General features: G+C 38.7%; 2 protein-coding genes across 2 annotated transcripts; both read left to right on the top strand.

Moving 5' to 3' along the window:
- Positions 2,353–8,788, top strand: LOC109718612 (E3 ubiquitin-protein ligase RGLG5-like). Its single transcript, XM_020244923.1, has 11 exons — positions 2,353–3,036; positions 5,129–5,213; positions 5,281–5,421; positions 5,512–5,625; positions 5,717–5,814; positions 6,763–6,842; positions 7,071–7,176; positions 7,279–7,406; positions 7,520–7,703; positions 7,859–7,915; positions 8,125–8,788. Exons 1-11 carry the CDS (start codon positions 2,665–2,667, stop codon positions 8,203–8,205), a joined length of 1,446 nt encoding a protein of 481 aa, XP_020100512.1. The 5' UTR covers positions 2,353–2,664; the 3' UTR covers positions 8,206–8,788.
- LOC109714633 (28 kDa ribonucleoprotein, chloroplastic-like) lies at positions 9,948–14,223 on the top strand. The gene is made up of 4 exons (XM_020239332.1): positions 9,948–10,594; positions 10,799–10,900; positions 12,891–13,172; positions 13,822–14,223. The coding sequence occupies exons 1-4, from the start codon at positions 10,049–10,051 to the stop codon at positions 13,882–13,884; spliced, it is 993 nt and encodes a 330-aa protein (XP_020094921.1). The 5' UTR covers positions 9,948–10,048; the 3' UTR covers positions 13,885–14,223.

The raw sequence follows: 15,296 nt of genomic DNA, 5'->3' as shown, positions 1-15,296 counted from the left end.
GTGAGCGACGCAGCTAAGGACCCCCGCTCGCAGGCTGTTCTGTAACGCCGCAGTGACCTTACGCGGTCAAGTCAGCGCCGGCGAAGACTAAATCTGTCTCGAGGCGGCAGAAAATGAGGGAGAGGAGAGATGAGAAGGGGGGAATGGTCGAGAGGCGTTGTCGTCGATGACGGTCGGAGAAGATTCGAGAAGAAAAAAAAACGAAAAAAGCAAAAAAAAAGTCAGCTTGCCCGGCCTTTGATGGGGTCGTAGCGGGAAAGTGGCGGGTGCATGACGAAGGCAAAGGGCGGAGGGCGGAGAGCATGAGGGTGAGAGGCAGAAGGACCGTTTTTGCCTCGCTCCGCCTGCCGCCTTGCCGGCGAGAAAAAAAAAGAAACGAGAGAACGAATGAAGAGAAGAAAGAGGAAAGGCCAGAAAAAGTAATAAAAGGTATTTGAGTCAGTTTGCTGAAAAATGCGGATCAAAATCTGCAAAAACGAAAAAATGTGGCCCGATTTGCAAAAGCCCAAAATAAGTGAATTTTTTATGCCAATTTGGCCAAAGATATTTTGGTCAGTTTGCCTAGAAAACAACGAAACCGATCTGCAATAAAATTAAAAAGAGTGCCATCGATTTTACAAAGTCACAAAATAATTGGAATTTCTTTTATGCAATTGGTCATTTTTTTTATACATTAAGGTTTGTTATCAATTTCTCTTTTTTTTTTTGTTTTTTGGGAGACTCGCACAAAAAGTCGAGGTCACAGTTCTTCCAAATTGATAATGTACGGAGCACGATTCTTTTTTTTTTTTTTTTTTCCCTCGTTCATGCAATCTTTCTTTTCTGTTTAAAGACGCATTCTTTTTTTATACTATCTTTTAAATCAATCGCAAAATTGCCTCGGCGTGCATTTTATTTATTTATTATATATTATTTTTTTATTTTAATGATTATTTTTAATTTACATATTTTGTAGTTCAAAAAAATTATACTTAACTATTTCACATGGTTCGATTAATTTATATTTAGCCATTCTATATGACGTAAAATTTTTTAAATAAAATAAAATTAAATCACATAGAGATAAAGTGCAACTTTTGAAATTATAGGATGATAAAATAAAAATATGCTATACGACAAGAGAGGTACTTGTTGGTTTTAATGGGTCAGTATCCTATCTTATGGCAAGAGGCTACGTTGGATTGAGTCACGTTCGAACTTGCAGAATGTCATGGTGGGCTGAGTCATTTTCGAAGTGACGCGAGACTGGTTGGGTCGAGTAACAGTCGAGACCCATGGATACTGTATCTATACGCTTTAAGTGGATTGATTATGTATTTCTGACGGTTCGAGTTTTTAGAATTAATGATTAGCGCCATCGATCAGCACTTTTTTAAAATTTATTTATTTTAAATCATTAGGAATAGGGATAAGTAGGAATAAATATCATGGTTTTAAAATTTATTTATTTTAAATCATTAGGAATAGGGATAAGTAGGAATAAATATTCCATGGGGCTTTTTTTGCATTTAGCCCCCTGAAGAATTTTTATTTTAAAAGTAGCCCTATCAAAATTTAATTTGCAAAAATGGCCCTACTCCTGCCACGCAAGCGCCACGTCAGCGCCACGCTGGCGGGGCTGGGGGCGGTAGTTAAGTTAAACACGGTGAATCATTCACCGTGTTTAGACACGGTGAATGATTCACCGTGTTTAGTACGTATTTTTTGTAGAGGAATAGGGAGTTAGGGATGTTAATGGGGTATGGATATTCAAAATATTATTCGAACCTAAACCCGAATAAATTATTTTATATACATAATTTATTTTTACATATTTATACAATATATAAAATATCCAATAATTTTTATTTCTTAGATCTTCATCCAATCCAACGGTATAAAATATCTAATAATTTTAAAAATCTATACCATTGGATTGATGAAGATCTAAGAAATAAAAATTATTAGATATTTTATATATTGTATAAATAAATAAAAATAAATTATGTATATATATAATTTATTTGGGTTTAGGTTCGAATAATATTTTGGATATCCATACCCCATTAACATCCCTAACTCCGAAAAAATACGTACTAAACACGGTGAACCATTCACCGTGTTTGAACACGGTGAATGGTTCACCGTGTTTAACTTAATACACTCGCCCATGCCCAGCCCGCGTGGCGCTGACGTGGCGCCTGCGTGGTAGGTGCAGGGCCATTTTTGCAAATTAAATTTTGATAGGGCTATTCTTAAAATAAAAATTTACTAGGGGGCTAAATGCAAAAAAACCCCTATTCCATGATATCATAAATAGCAGTCCCACTAGCTAACAACCACCATGATCTGTAGTGGCTGTTGGTATCTTTCCGATTCTGCTGGTCTTATCTGTTTACTAGCATATTCTATCATATAATTGAATGCGGTGTATGATATACACTAATACACGGGGCGCACGCAATAACTTTCGGACGGTAGAGAGGAGAGCGCAAACGCAGCACGAAAGCTGAAGCGTAGAGAAGACTGATAATAGATCAGCAACCGCCTTCAGAAAATCAAAATCCCCCAAACTTTTCCGTCCTCCCATTCCGTTTCGATCCCTATAACTCCTCCTCCTTCCCTCTCCATTCCTTCTTTTTCTTTTTTAGGGTTTCTTAATTTGTTTATTGTTGTCATAATCCGATGGGTGTGACCCCCTCCAAGGAGCGGAGTCGGTATTGGGATGAGCAGAGCTTCAACGCCGCCTCCCCCCCGCCGCCGCCGCCGCCGCCGACGACGACGACGTACGACTTCGCTCCGCCGCCGCCCACCACGACGACGACGTCGTACGGCTACGCGCCGGCGACGACGTACGACTACGCCCCGCCGCCGCCGCCGACGACGACGTACGACTACGCGCCGCCGCAGTACGAATACGCGGCCCCGCCGCCGCGGCCGCCGGCGGAGACGACGACGACGACGACGACGACGACAGCGACGACCACGGCGTATCGGCGGAGGGCGCTGGATCGGAGGTTTTCGAGGATCAGCGACGAATACCACACCGTCGAACAGGTGCGCAGCGTCCCGCTCCGCTTTCAATGTTCTTTTTCTTTTTTCTGAAATTTTCGGGTGATTATTGGTGTGGTATAATGGTAGTGGTATAAGGTAGATCGTAGGATTATTATTTAGGTTAGAAGAGGTTGGAGTTTCGCATGCTCTCGGAATAGAGATGGTTGATCAGCTAAATTGGGGATCAAGAAAGAGATGGGAGAGGGAGAATTGAGTCTGAAGAAGATGAGAATTAAGGTTGAAAAGGGACTTTCGAGAAAGGGATAAATGTATAGAGCTATAGCGCTTTTGCAAATAGTTGCTTAAACATTTACTTTTCTCAATTATCATTATGCCTTGTGGCGGGAGGCCTGCTTAGGCCGAGTCACGTTTGAAGAGGCGGGTGGTCAGATTTGAACCTAGTTATATTCGAAGTGGCAGAAGGCTTGGTTGATTGAGTCACAATCAAGACCCGTGGATGCTTTGTTTGTACGCTTTAAGTGAATTAGTTATATCTTTCTAATAGTTCGAGTTTTTAGAATTAATGATTAGCAGCAACAGTCCTACAAAAGGTATCAAAGTTAGAGATCAAGAGTTCAATTCCCGCATAATGCAAATATATGCGCAAGTGCTTGTGGGAGAGAATTGTTGGCAGCTCGAGCTTTTGGAATTAATAAGTTACTAATTACACAGCCTTTTTGGTTTTGGTCACTTGCTTGTATCATATATAATCTTGTAAAGCTTTAAAATGAAAAGAAATTTATTTCTTTTATTCTAACACAAAAAAAAAAACACTATGAATTGAGGGTATATTATTCACTTTATTATTCAATCCTGATGCTTCGCTATCATTAAAGGAAGAGAAAGATTTTCTTTTTTTGGTGTTTTGAAATAATAAAAAATTATTTGCAATGTCTATTAAACTATTTAATAAATTTTAAGGGGTTTAATTGCCAAAATTAAAAGTTTTGGTGCTTGTTTTGCAAAACTACTAGAGTTTGGAGGGCCTCCGTGCATTTTTTTTTTCTTCGAGGAAAAGAAAGTATTTATGACTCATTGGTAGTTTAAGCTAGTTCTACAGATTATTAGGTTACAATAGATTATGTTTGAGAATGTTTAGATCATTTTGAGGTCTATCGAAGGAGTAGCTATGTTTGATCCGCTGACGGAAAAACCTCAGTAGGAATTGAACCTCAGGAAGAGATTGATCCTGAAGAAGATGAGATTTTAAGGTAGAATAGGGCTTTTGAGAAGAAAAGTGGAGGTACAGTTGTCGAGGACTAATTCAATGATTTACTTGTTAGTTGATTTTGCACGATTACTGGTTAGATTAGTTAGTAATTCATCTCACTCTAAAAGCTTTAAGAGTTTTAGAAGTTGAGAGGTCGAAGCATTAAGTACCTTCCAAAGGTTGACAGAGTTTCAATATGATAGGACTTACTTTTGGGAGCCATCTAATTGTTCCATATTCATATGGCAAAAGATATGAGAATTATGTAATTTCAATGGAAAATTTGACAGACTTTCCTTGCTATGAGTTTATAGCCCCTTGTTTCCTCTCTCTCTCTCTCTTTCTCTCTCTCTCTCTCTCTCTCACACACACACACACGCACACACACACACACCCCCCTCTTTAACAATCTGTAGTCTTGAAAAGAACATCATTCTTGTATAAAGATGTTTCACGGGCTTCTTTATGTTGTGCTTGGTCGCATATTAGTTCTCCAATTATCCCTCTATGAAAGCTTGATTACACAGGGGATGTGCTTAGGCCAATGAATTGTAATTGAGGACTGCATACACATCTGAGCACATAACAGTTGTGCATTTTAGAACATCTCTCAAAAAGATTGCTCAGTACACTATACTCTTCCTGAGCCTTCCTCTTTCTAATACGTCTTATAGTTTTTGTTTAGATGGCTAGTTAGAAAATTTTGTCCTAAGTTAATTTGAAGGAGTGAGGTGGTTCCTTATCTTCAACTTGTTCTATATTCAATGGTTTCTCATACTTTATATCACTATCAAAAGCTATCGTGTCATGCGAAACATGGTCAGTCAGAATTTATATAATAAATATCTCATTTCTCTAGGTTATGATGTTTGTGAATTTTGGCAGGTTACTCAGGCACTTGCACAAGCTGGACTAGAGTCGTCGAACCTTATAGTTGGCATTGATTTCACAAAAAGCAATGAGTGGACTGGTTAGTATTACTTCATGAGAAGTGAAATTTCCGATTGCGTGCATGTCTGATGTGGTTTGTCTATTAGGTAAATATTCATTTGGAGGGCGTAGTTTACATCATATTGGTGATGTGCCAAATCCCTATGAACAAGCAATCTCAATAATCGGACGAACATTGTCCAATTTTGACGACGATAACTTGATCCCGTGCTTTGGATTTGGAGATGGTAAATATTCTTTGCTGTGTGCTACTAACAAAAAAATGCTATAATTAATTTGGGGTTTGCTTGAATTGCAACAACTTTTATGATTGGCAGCATCAACGCATGATCAGGATGTCTTTAGTTTCTACCCAGATGGGAACCCATGCAATGGGTTTGCTGAGGCTCTGGCTCGATACAGAGAGCTCGTCCCACATGTTAGATTAGCTGGTATCTTTCAATCCTTATGAATTCTTTTCTTGCTTTAGATCTTGGTGTTTGAGTATTAGATTTCTATTGACGATTTTCTTTTTCTTCCTAGGCCCTACTTCCTTTGCTCCAATTATAGAAATGGCCATGACTATTGTGGAAAAGAGTGGAGGACAGTACCATGTTTTATTGATAATTGCTGATGGCCAGGTATGTACAAAGTTGATTTAGAAAAGGTCACCCCTTCTAGTTTTTGTTTCCTTTTTTTTTTAATTTAAATCCCAGCTTCCATCTTAATTAGAAGAATATTAATAGGGTAAAATGTATAGAGAGGCTCTGAACTTTAGCCCTTTTGTGAATAGGTGCCTAACCTTTCAATTTGGTTATCACATTCCCTAATCATTTATCAAATAGTTCAAAAGGCCTCTCTCCTCAAGTGAACTTATTAATTATACAAAATATAAAATTTTTGTCTTTCTAAGCTTAATAAAACTATATGTCTATATGCAATACATATGACCAAAATGATTAAGTAATTAATAATTTTAATTGAAGATAGGGGTCTATTGAACTATTTGATAAAGATTACAGGGTCAAATTGCCAAAATTGAAAGTTCAGGCACCTATTTACGAAAGAGCTAACGTTCTGGGGGTTGTTATACATTTTTCCTTATTTAATATATATACATGCATATTTTTACATTGCTATGCAAATAAATATGCATATCCTCATCGTCCCTGCCTTTCTGAGACATTGTATGGCAGTAATAAACACTATATGCAATATGCTTCCTGAACGTGCAAATGAAAGTGCGTATCCATGTGTGGGGATGTGAATACAATACAATATTGATCCCAAATTGCTGACCATTCGAATAGTATGATGAATATATCAAATAGTTTGGAAAAAGCAAGGCATGAAATTAAGTTAAAAAGGAGGTCATAAAAATGTGATTCTGAGACCATCTTTATGTGCACTGTTTTTATTCATGATCAGGATGTCTTTTGATTAGTCTTTATTCAAGACTCTCTTTGTTTTTGTATTTTTGCATTTGTTTATTACCTTAAATATATATCTAGTTTTTAAACCACTGCTTCTTAATTTTCTAAATCAGAAACCAAGTTAATGAAAAGTTCTGCATGATACGGTGGCTGCAGGTTACTAGGAGCGTAGATACTGAAACTGGACAGTTGAGTCCCCAAGAGCAACAGACTGTTGATGCTATTGTGAAAGCCAGGTATTTTTTTTCAAATTGGTACTTTTTTAAATAATACACAGAACCACACACATTCAAGTGTAACTTGAAATTTTTCATTTTCAATGTAGAAGTGTTTAATATGCATATGTGTCTTCTCTGACACAATCATTGGATACATGGCAATTAGTGTTATACAGGATCTGGGTCAGTTTTAATCTAGTAATTATGAATATATTGGAAATTTCTTATCATGCATATATGTTGCAGTGAATTCCCTCTGTCCATCATTTTGGTTGGAGTTGGGGATGGCCCCTGGGACACGATGAAGGAGTTTGATGACAACATTCCAACACGATCCTTCGATAATTTCCAGGTAGGAAACGAATATAGAAGTGATTTCCGTTTTCTTTTTTCTCCCCTCCAACTGCTGACTTTGTTATGTACGGTTCTTTTTCAAAATTGAAAATTTGCCCAGTTTGTGAATTTTACGGAGATAATGTCTAAAAACATTCCGCAATCAAGAAAAGAGGCTGTGTTTGCTCTTGCAGCTCTAATGGAAATACCTTTGCAATATAAAGCGACATTACAATTGGGGATCTTAGGGTATGGTTTCTAACCACTCCAGTATATGTTTCATTTCTAATGTTGGCAGATGTAACCTTTGTCTTTTCTGATGCTCACATATATATTGATTTCTTTCCTTTAATTTGACGCAGTCGTCGTACTTCAAAGTCACGAGGGAGGGTTCCTCTCCCACCACCCAGTGGAAGTTATGGTGCATACTCCTTTGGTACCGAAACTTCTAAACCGACTAGTTTCCCTCCGAATACATCGCTATATCCCATATACGAGAATACAACTACAGCTCCTTCCGCACCTGCTACTTCATGGGATGATCGGGTACATAGTCTGAAGGAGCATAAATATGATCTTGATTCTTAGTGTTATCCATTTTATTATGAATTTTGATAACTAGCATTTTGTAGTTGTAAGATGACTACTCAGCATTGGTAGTGTATATCTCGGACTAACTAATGGTTTATTACCATTGGCAGGTGTGCCCTATTTGCCTCGTGAACCCGAAGGACATGGCTTTTGGTTGTGGGCATCAGGTGAAGCATTTCAACCTTCTATAACCGTTCCTCTTTTAAGTTCCTTTTTTTTTCTCCACCTGAAGTATTGTGTAAAGTTACTATCCTTTACGCGTGGTTTGGCTTTTTAATAAATTTGCTTAGCGCATTGTGGAAGCACTTCGTTCTGAGCAGCTGTCAGCTGTTTCTTGTTCTTGATGTCTTCTTCTGATCAAATCTCCTCTTCTCAGACTTGCTGTGAGTGTGGGGGAAGCCTCGAGTCATGCCCCATCTGTCGTAGCCAGATCCAAACAAGAATAAAGCTATACTGAGGCGGTAACTGGTGGCGATCTTGGTTGTGCTTCACGCAACATAAGATCAAGATGTCATTAATCAATTACAGGTAGTTTATCTAAAATCAATCCGGTTTGAGGTCAAGATGATTGACTGAGTATTGTACACCTTTTGTACATAAAATCTCTTATTAGGGCTTCTTCAAATAGTAAAGCTAGAGGTTTCTTCTTTTCTTCTTTTCTTCTGATTTAATTCGTTCTGACAATGTTTTTACTTTTAAGTTGTTGTTTGATTGTGGTTGATATAGATGAGACGGTGTTCATTCATGAGATCGATGTAAATGTTGTCAAATCAAAAGCAATTTCTTCTTCGGTTTCTAGTAAGGAGTCTTGGAGGCATGTTTGACCCTGCTGGAAATTTTTTTTTTCCTGTTTTAGGAAGTGGCAATTAAGATTTATCATCTAAATCCTAGCAGAAACTGAGTCATTATTGGAGCTTTTGTTTCTAAAATTTGGAAGCTTATTGTAGTTTTCTGCCATTGTAGGAGCTCTTAAGTCCTCGTTTGGTGGGATTGTCTTTTTTTATATCTTTTTAATATAAAAAGTTATATGATTGAATGTGTGACAGATGATTTTTTTGTTTTTATTTTTGTTATTATTGTCTTGCTTGTTACGTGTTCCTTGCCTTCGCGCAGTGCGTGTTATATTGAGAGAAACAAAGAAGCAACAAGAAAAATTCGTTGCTAAGTTTTTTATTTTATTGTTGCATCAGTAGGCCTGTAGCAAGCTTTAGTAAACTAGGAATTTTGAGGTAAACTTGTAACATTTTCTGAGAAATTACTTATTTTGTATACGGAGGGGCGTACAGATAATATTATTTTACACGTAGGGGAGACATGGATTGAAGTGGAAAAAGGAATCGAAATTTGGATGGCCTTTCGATTGATGAATTTGCAATTTGCTTCTAAATCAAATTTAGTAAGGAGATGTTTCATTGGATGTAATTGTACATTTGGTATAATTGGAAATACACATAATTAGAAATATAATACTTGTAACTATATGTATTTTGTTTGGTTGAATTTAGTAGAAATATGTTAGCCTATAAATAATTTATTTGGTGGACAATTTTATCCATTTGTATATGGAATATTGAGATTACTCTTCATGTAGAAGAAATAATCTTCTTTTGTTTAAAACATAATTAGATAGCTATATTTATCTCTTATTTAAAATTCTCTCTTCGACGGCTGCAGCTAAAATATCCCTCCATTTGTGCATAATTTTACTTATAACAATTGAGTCCCTATGTATAATTCCAATATGTAATTAGAACTACATATGTAACTAAATAGTTTCTAAAGCTAGAAAATTTAATTTCGTCATCCAATAAGACATGGAGAAGATTCATAAAAGAAAACCATGAATTTAAATTTTCAAAAATAATTTTAAGTCATCTTTCAAAATTTTCGATAATAAGATTAAATTTTTACTCTAATAAATAAACTGTACTTAAGTGTGTGTATATATATATATATAGGGTCCGGCTACTATACTATTATAAGTACGATCGCCCTCGTACTCATAAGTTGTTTTCGATGATAGAGCTTCCGAATNAGCATTTTTCTTCTGGAAAATATGTTTTGAATCGTCTATAAAAACAAGCAACTTCCCCTACCGCCCCCTCTCTCTGTCCTTCACTAGCCAAAGTAGTCAAGTAATTGTAAGACCCATTCAAGCTGCATCTCCTTCTCCATTCCCCTGCCCCTCTCTCTCTCTCTCTCTCTCTCTCTCTCTCTCTCTCTCTCTTTCCCCCTTATCCCCTCCGCCTCCTCCTCCTCTTCCCCTCTCCCCCTTACCCTCTCCCTCTCTCTCCCCAACCATGTCGTCCTCGGCTTTACTCTCCATCACCAACCCCTTATCCATGGCCGAGCTCTCCTCCTCTTCCTCCTCCTCCTCACCCACCAAATCCTCCTCCTCCTCCCTCTCTTTTCTCCGTCTCTTCTTCTCCAAACCCACCATTCTAAGGCCCCCCCGCCTCTCATTCTCCTCGCCCCCGCTCCCCCCTTCCCTTTCCCTCAAAAAGCGCCTTCCTTTGCTCCCCCTCGTGGCCCAAACCTCGGACTGGGCCCAACAGGAGGAGGAGGAGGAGGACAACGAGCTGGAGCTCGAGGGCTCCGAATCCGCGGGCTTGTCGGAGTGGGAGGAGGAGGGAGACGAGGAGGGGGCGGAGCCCGCCGCGGGCGCTGTCGCGGTGGCGGCGGCGGCGGCGGAGTATGGGGTTGCGGAGGAGGAGGGAGGTGGGGAGGAGTCTTATCCGGAGCCGCCGGAGGAGGCCAAGCTCTTCGTCGGCAACCTCCCGTACGATATGGACAGCGAGAACCTCGCCCAGCTGTTCGATAAGGCCGGCGTCGTCGAGGTCGCTGAGGTATATTGCTATTTCCCATCCCGTCTCTCATGTGTAATAACTTCTTGTACTTTGCCCTGTCATGAATTTCATATTTTCAGGCTTTTGCTTTTCCTGTGGTCTAGTTGAAAATTGCAAGGAATTAGGAGAGATTAAGAATCTTTTTGTTGTTTGATTGATATTTATTTGTTATCTTTCTGTTTTCAATCCTTTGGTGATATGTAGGTCATCTACAATAGAGAGACTGATCAGAGTCGCGGCTTTGGGTTTGTCACTATGAGCACTGTTGAAGAAGCAGAGAGAGCTGTGGGGATGTTTAATCGCTATGTAAGCGTTCCACTCCCATTTTTAGCTTATCATGTTGGTTTGCTTATGATTAGAAACTAAATCAGCCCATCCTCTCTAATTAGTTATAATCTGAAAATGTCTAATTTGAACAGAAGTAGTGGTTTTGCGTGATTCCTTTTGGTGCCCTTTTTGCTGCGTGAATGATGAATCATACCATGTTTTTATGGGAGTTCATTTAGGTCTGTTTGGATGGCGGAACAAATTATCATGTGATAAATTGTTCAGTATGAGAGTTCTGTTGAATCTTAATAATTCTGAATTTTTTGGATAGTGTAGTTCGGCTACAAGTTGATTTGTCAGATTTCAAGAAGAAGGATTTTGAGGTAGTATATAAGATGTACTATGCTATTGTAGACATCTTGCCATACTCCTTGTTAATCAACTACCACGTACCTCACTACCCCTTCGGCGAACCAAAGAGATACACTGAGAAAAGTATTCATGCGTCCAGGAAGGCCATAGATGGCTTTCATGGGCAAGAAGATCTACATGTGTTGTTTAATCAGCAATGTCTATCACTGTCACTTAGTTTTGTGTCTCTACCTTTGTTTTTTGTTGTAACTTGTAACAATTTTTTTTTTTTTCTCATTGTAAGTTCATAAAGTTTGTTGTGGTTAGCCGGAATTCGGTATTTTAGGTAATTCCGCAATTTGTTAATTTGTCGTCTCGCTTTACAGAAGGCGGTCCATCTTAATCATCTTATGACGGCAACCACTAAAATTTCAGATTTTTAAGTTCTTAAGGATGGACTGTGACTAATGTGCACTAACAATGGTTATGGTTAGCATCAGGAGTGCGCAGTTCTTGTTTACTTAAGAATGGAAAGGTAGATTAGGCAGAATCCATCTTAATCATCTGTAGTGTTTCTATAAAGATGGATTTGGGTGGCGTATGGTACAATATGTCTGTGCTCCATTTCCTAACCTTTTACAATTGCTTGTGATAACTCTTATTAGAAATTTTTTTAGTGATGTGTAAAGGGGTGTCCTCAAGAATGCAGAGATCAAACTTGATAGCGATACTTTTTCCCCCTTAGTATTCACTTGTTGGTAATATATCTGTGACCATTCCTTTTCCAAAATAGGTAAGTTTGTCTACGCATTTCTTCAAGTTTCTTCTTGTGCCTTTTCCATCTGTTTACAAGATATTAAAAGTTGTTTTAGTGTGATTGTGAATTGATCTCATAACCTTGTGAAAGCCATTCTCTATTATGCTAATAATTAGCCACTGGGGCTTAGGCCTAGCAGTAGGTGCTCCCCACACTTAAAGGAAAGGTTATGGATGTGAGTTCCAGTTGCGGGAAATGAGTACAGTGCCTAACACCCAGTTATAAAGATAATAAAAAAATGTTGTAATTTATTTCAATGTAGCTTTGCAAGAAGTTAATTACCAGCGAAAGGTTTTTATGCTTGAGTCTTCCACCAACTGCCAGATACCCCAATTTCATAGCATGCAAAAGATCAGGAAAAAGTACTTGTTAGAAAACAGATTCCTTTTATTCATGGTCAATATTGTTGTAATTGGTCAATATTGTTGTAATTGAGCTGTAGTTTAATAAAAATCGCATAAATATCCATGTAGACATGCATCCAGATTTTTTGTACCTGAAGCAACTACACTATCTATATATCTAGGTTATTTGTGTGTCAGTGTAAGTATATATGTTTTCAGTGTTAACTTTCTTCGTTCATTTATCCTGGCATGGACCTGGATGCGCTTATCTACAATGGGCTGATGTCTATCAACAAAAGGCTTTATTGACTAATCTGAAATTTCGTTTGAGAGTTCATATTTATAAAGTCAACCCAAACTTTAGCCTTTGTTAAGTTGGGTTGAGGTGGTGTTACTATCTTAAGTTATATGACTCATTGTGTGCATTCAACAGAAGCTCGTCAAAACAAAGAAAGCGTCTTTTTCTTTAGTAAAAGTCGCAAATAGTCACTTAATCTTTTTTGCGCGTCTTGAACAGGAAATGAATGGCCGACTTTTGACCGTTAATAAGGCAGCTCCTAGAGGTGCGCGCGTAGAAAGAACTCCTCGAGAGTCTGTAACTTCATTTAGGATCTATGTTGGCAATCTGCCATGGCAAGTGGATGACACGCGCTTGGAGCAAGTGTTCAGCGAGCATGGCAAGGTGGTAGACGCGAGGGTTGTATATGACCGAGAAACCGGACGCTCTCGTGGATTTGGTTTTGTCACTATGGCAACAAAAAATGAATTGGATGATGCAATTGCTGCACTTGATGGACAGGTTAATCCTCTTCTTATCACCAGCTAATTTTATATTTCATGCGTGCTTTTATGTGGAAATCTCATTTTAGGGTTATCGCTAATGTGTCACGCTTACTCTAACTGCTTGATGTTCTATGACTCGTTCTGGCCAAGCTAATGATGTATGAAGGAAAATATGAACGGCTTACTTGGATGGTGGGACAAGTTATCAGGCAATAACTTGTGCAGCAAGGGATGTTCGTTTTTGTAATTTACAGCCTAGTAATAGCGATTTGAAATCAGAACAATTTGGACTTCTAGCTTAGTCTGCTTTGCTTGTGAGGAGATTTATCATGTATCCGGCCAAAATACTTGGACGATTTATAAATTATGCCATTGTCGATATCTTTCCACACTCCCCATCGCCAGTTATTGCACGGCCCTTGAGTAAATCCCTTGAGTCAAATAAATGAGATGGCAGGCATGCTGAACAAGATGTTGGTGTAACCAATCACGCCTGTAATGAGAAGTATTCTAGGCACATTTAAGCTATACAGAGGACCTAAGTACCAGTCGAATTCTGATACATGCTCTTATCATCATCATCATCATCACCCTTTTATTCAGATCCATTTTCTTTGCTGACATGCTCTCTCCTTTCTATTTTCCCGTTGATATGGTATTTCCAGACTTTGGATGGGCGAGCTCTGAGAGTGAACATTGCTGAGGAGAGACCGCGCCGCAGCTTTTGATTTGCGGAAGCCCAATAGGGATTTCTGATATGGAAGGGGGAATGGAGCAACTTGTAGTGAACCGTGAAAAGGAAGCGAACATGGCTTTTGCAGGATACAAATGTTATAGTTACAGTTATTTTTGTAGCTTGTCACATGGTGTTTTTTCCATCTGTTCTTGTTGTTAGCACCCTCTTTTCTATTATTAGCTTAATGATTTTAATTGCTTTATTAGCGAATACTGATACTCCTGTTACATTTCGTTCCTGAAGTAATTTGAAGTTTTGGTTTCCGCAGCAGTGTAGCAAATCTGACTATTTGTGGCTACTTGTGGAATAATGCGGTTGCTAAGAAATCTAAGAACCTGTTAGTTGTGAAAATTTTTTGCCTTCCCTTTTGTATTTCACAGTTTGAATCTAAATTTGTGGCCACATTTTATGTTGCCTGTGAATTGAAAATGAAAACTACGATTCAAAAGTTGGTGCTATGAAACCCTTTTTTAGACCAATAATCCTGCAAGCGCAAAGTTGGTGCTAATATAAAGTTGGTGCTATGAAACCTTTTTTAGTTTTAAAGTCAAAATAGAAAAGAAAATTTTGTATTATGTAAACAACATGTAGCACACAATTTTTTTTTATCATTCTTAGAACTTAAAAATAAATTAAAATTTATTTATGAATATTGCATAAAAATTATATTACATATAATTATAATATTAAAAATAAATGACATTAATTTACATAAAATTTTAAAAATATGGCTTTTTTTTGCAAAATACCGCCAGAGCAAATTATTTCAAAAATAGTCTACTGTGTAAAATTATTGCAAAAATGGCCCGGCCCCTGCACGCCAGCGCCACGTCACGCCACCGGCAGGTCTGGCCAGTATCAATTGAACACAGTGATCTTTCACCCGTGTAAACACTGGTTGAACCGAATCATCCTATGGTTCATTGTTTTCTCCCACCCCGCTCGGGTTTAACATTGCATAGACACGATTCGTCACCCGTGTTTAAACACGGTGAACTGTATTCCACGACGCTTTTAGACACGGTGAACCATTTCCGTGTCCTTGCACTTTCATTTTTGGCCAAACATCGCCTGCTACTTGTATTGAACACGGACTTAACCCATTGTCGGGGAGCTTAATACATTTGTATGACACGTGAACCAATCCCACCGTGTCCAGAGATTGTATTGACACGGTAATGGTTCACCGTGTCCAGCAATCACCCTCTAACACGGGAACCAATCAAACCGGTTCCTTGAAAAATACCCCCCCCACCCCCCCCCCCCCGAACTCCTGTCTCATCTCTCCCTCTACTCTCGATCTCTCCTCTCTCGCTCTCTCCTCTTGCTCTCTCTCTCTACTGCCGCCCCCGCTGCCGCCGAGCGCCGAGCCCTCCAGCCTGCCGAGGCCGCGCCCTTTGTTGC

Source organism: Ananas comosus, linkage group 1, assembly GCF_001540865.1.
Source record: "Ananas comosus cultivar F153 linkage group 1, ASM154086v1, whole genome shotgun sequence".
Classification (NCBI taxonomy): Eukaryota; Viridiplantae; Streptophyta; class Magnoliopsida; order Poales; family Bromeliaceae; genus Ananas; species Ananas comosus.
This window is presented reverse-complemented; position numbering and strand designations above follow the sequence as displayed.

Bases quoted from the DNA above. Each gene is read 5' to 3' on its own strand.
- LOC109714633 (XM_020239332.1), top strand. From the start codon at position 10,049: ATGTCGTCCTCGGCTTTACTCTCCATCACCAACCCCTTATCCATGGCC. The intron at 10,595-10,798 runs GTATATTGCTAT...GGTGATATGTAG, and splicing joins GCGTCGTCGAGGTCGCTGAG to GTCATCTACAATAGAGAGAC. The intron at 10,901-12,890 runs GTAAGCGTTCCA...CGTCTTGAACAG, and splicing joins TGGGGATGTTTAATCGCTAT to GAAATGAATGGCCGACTTTT.
- LOC109718612 (XM_020244923.1), top strand. From the start codon at position 2,665: ATGGGTGTGACCCCCTCCAAGGAGCGGAGTCGGTATTGGGATGAGCAG. The intron at 5,214-5,280 runs GTTAGTATTACT...TTTGTCTATTAG, and splicing joins AAAAAGCAATGAGTGGACTG to GTAAATATTCATTTGGAGGG. The intron at 7,704-7,858 runs GTACATAGTCTG...TACCATTGGCAG, and splicing joins CTACTTCATGGGATGATCGG to GTGTGCCCTATTTGCCTCGT.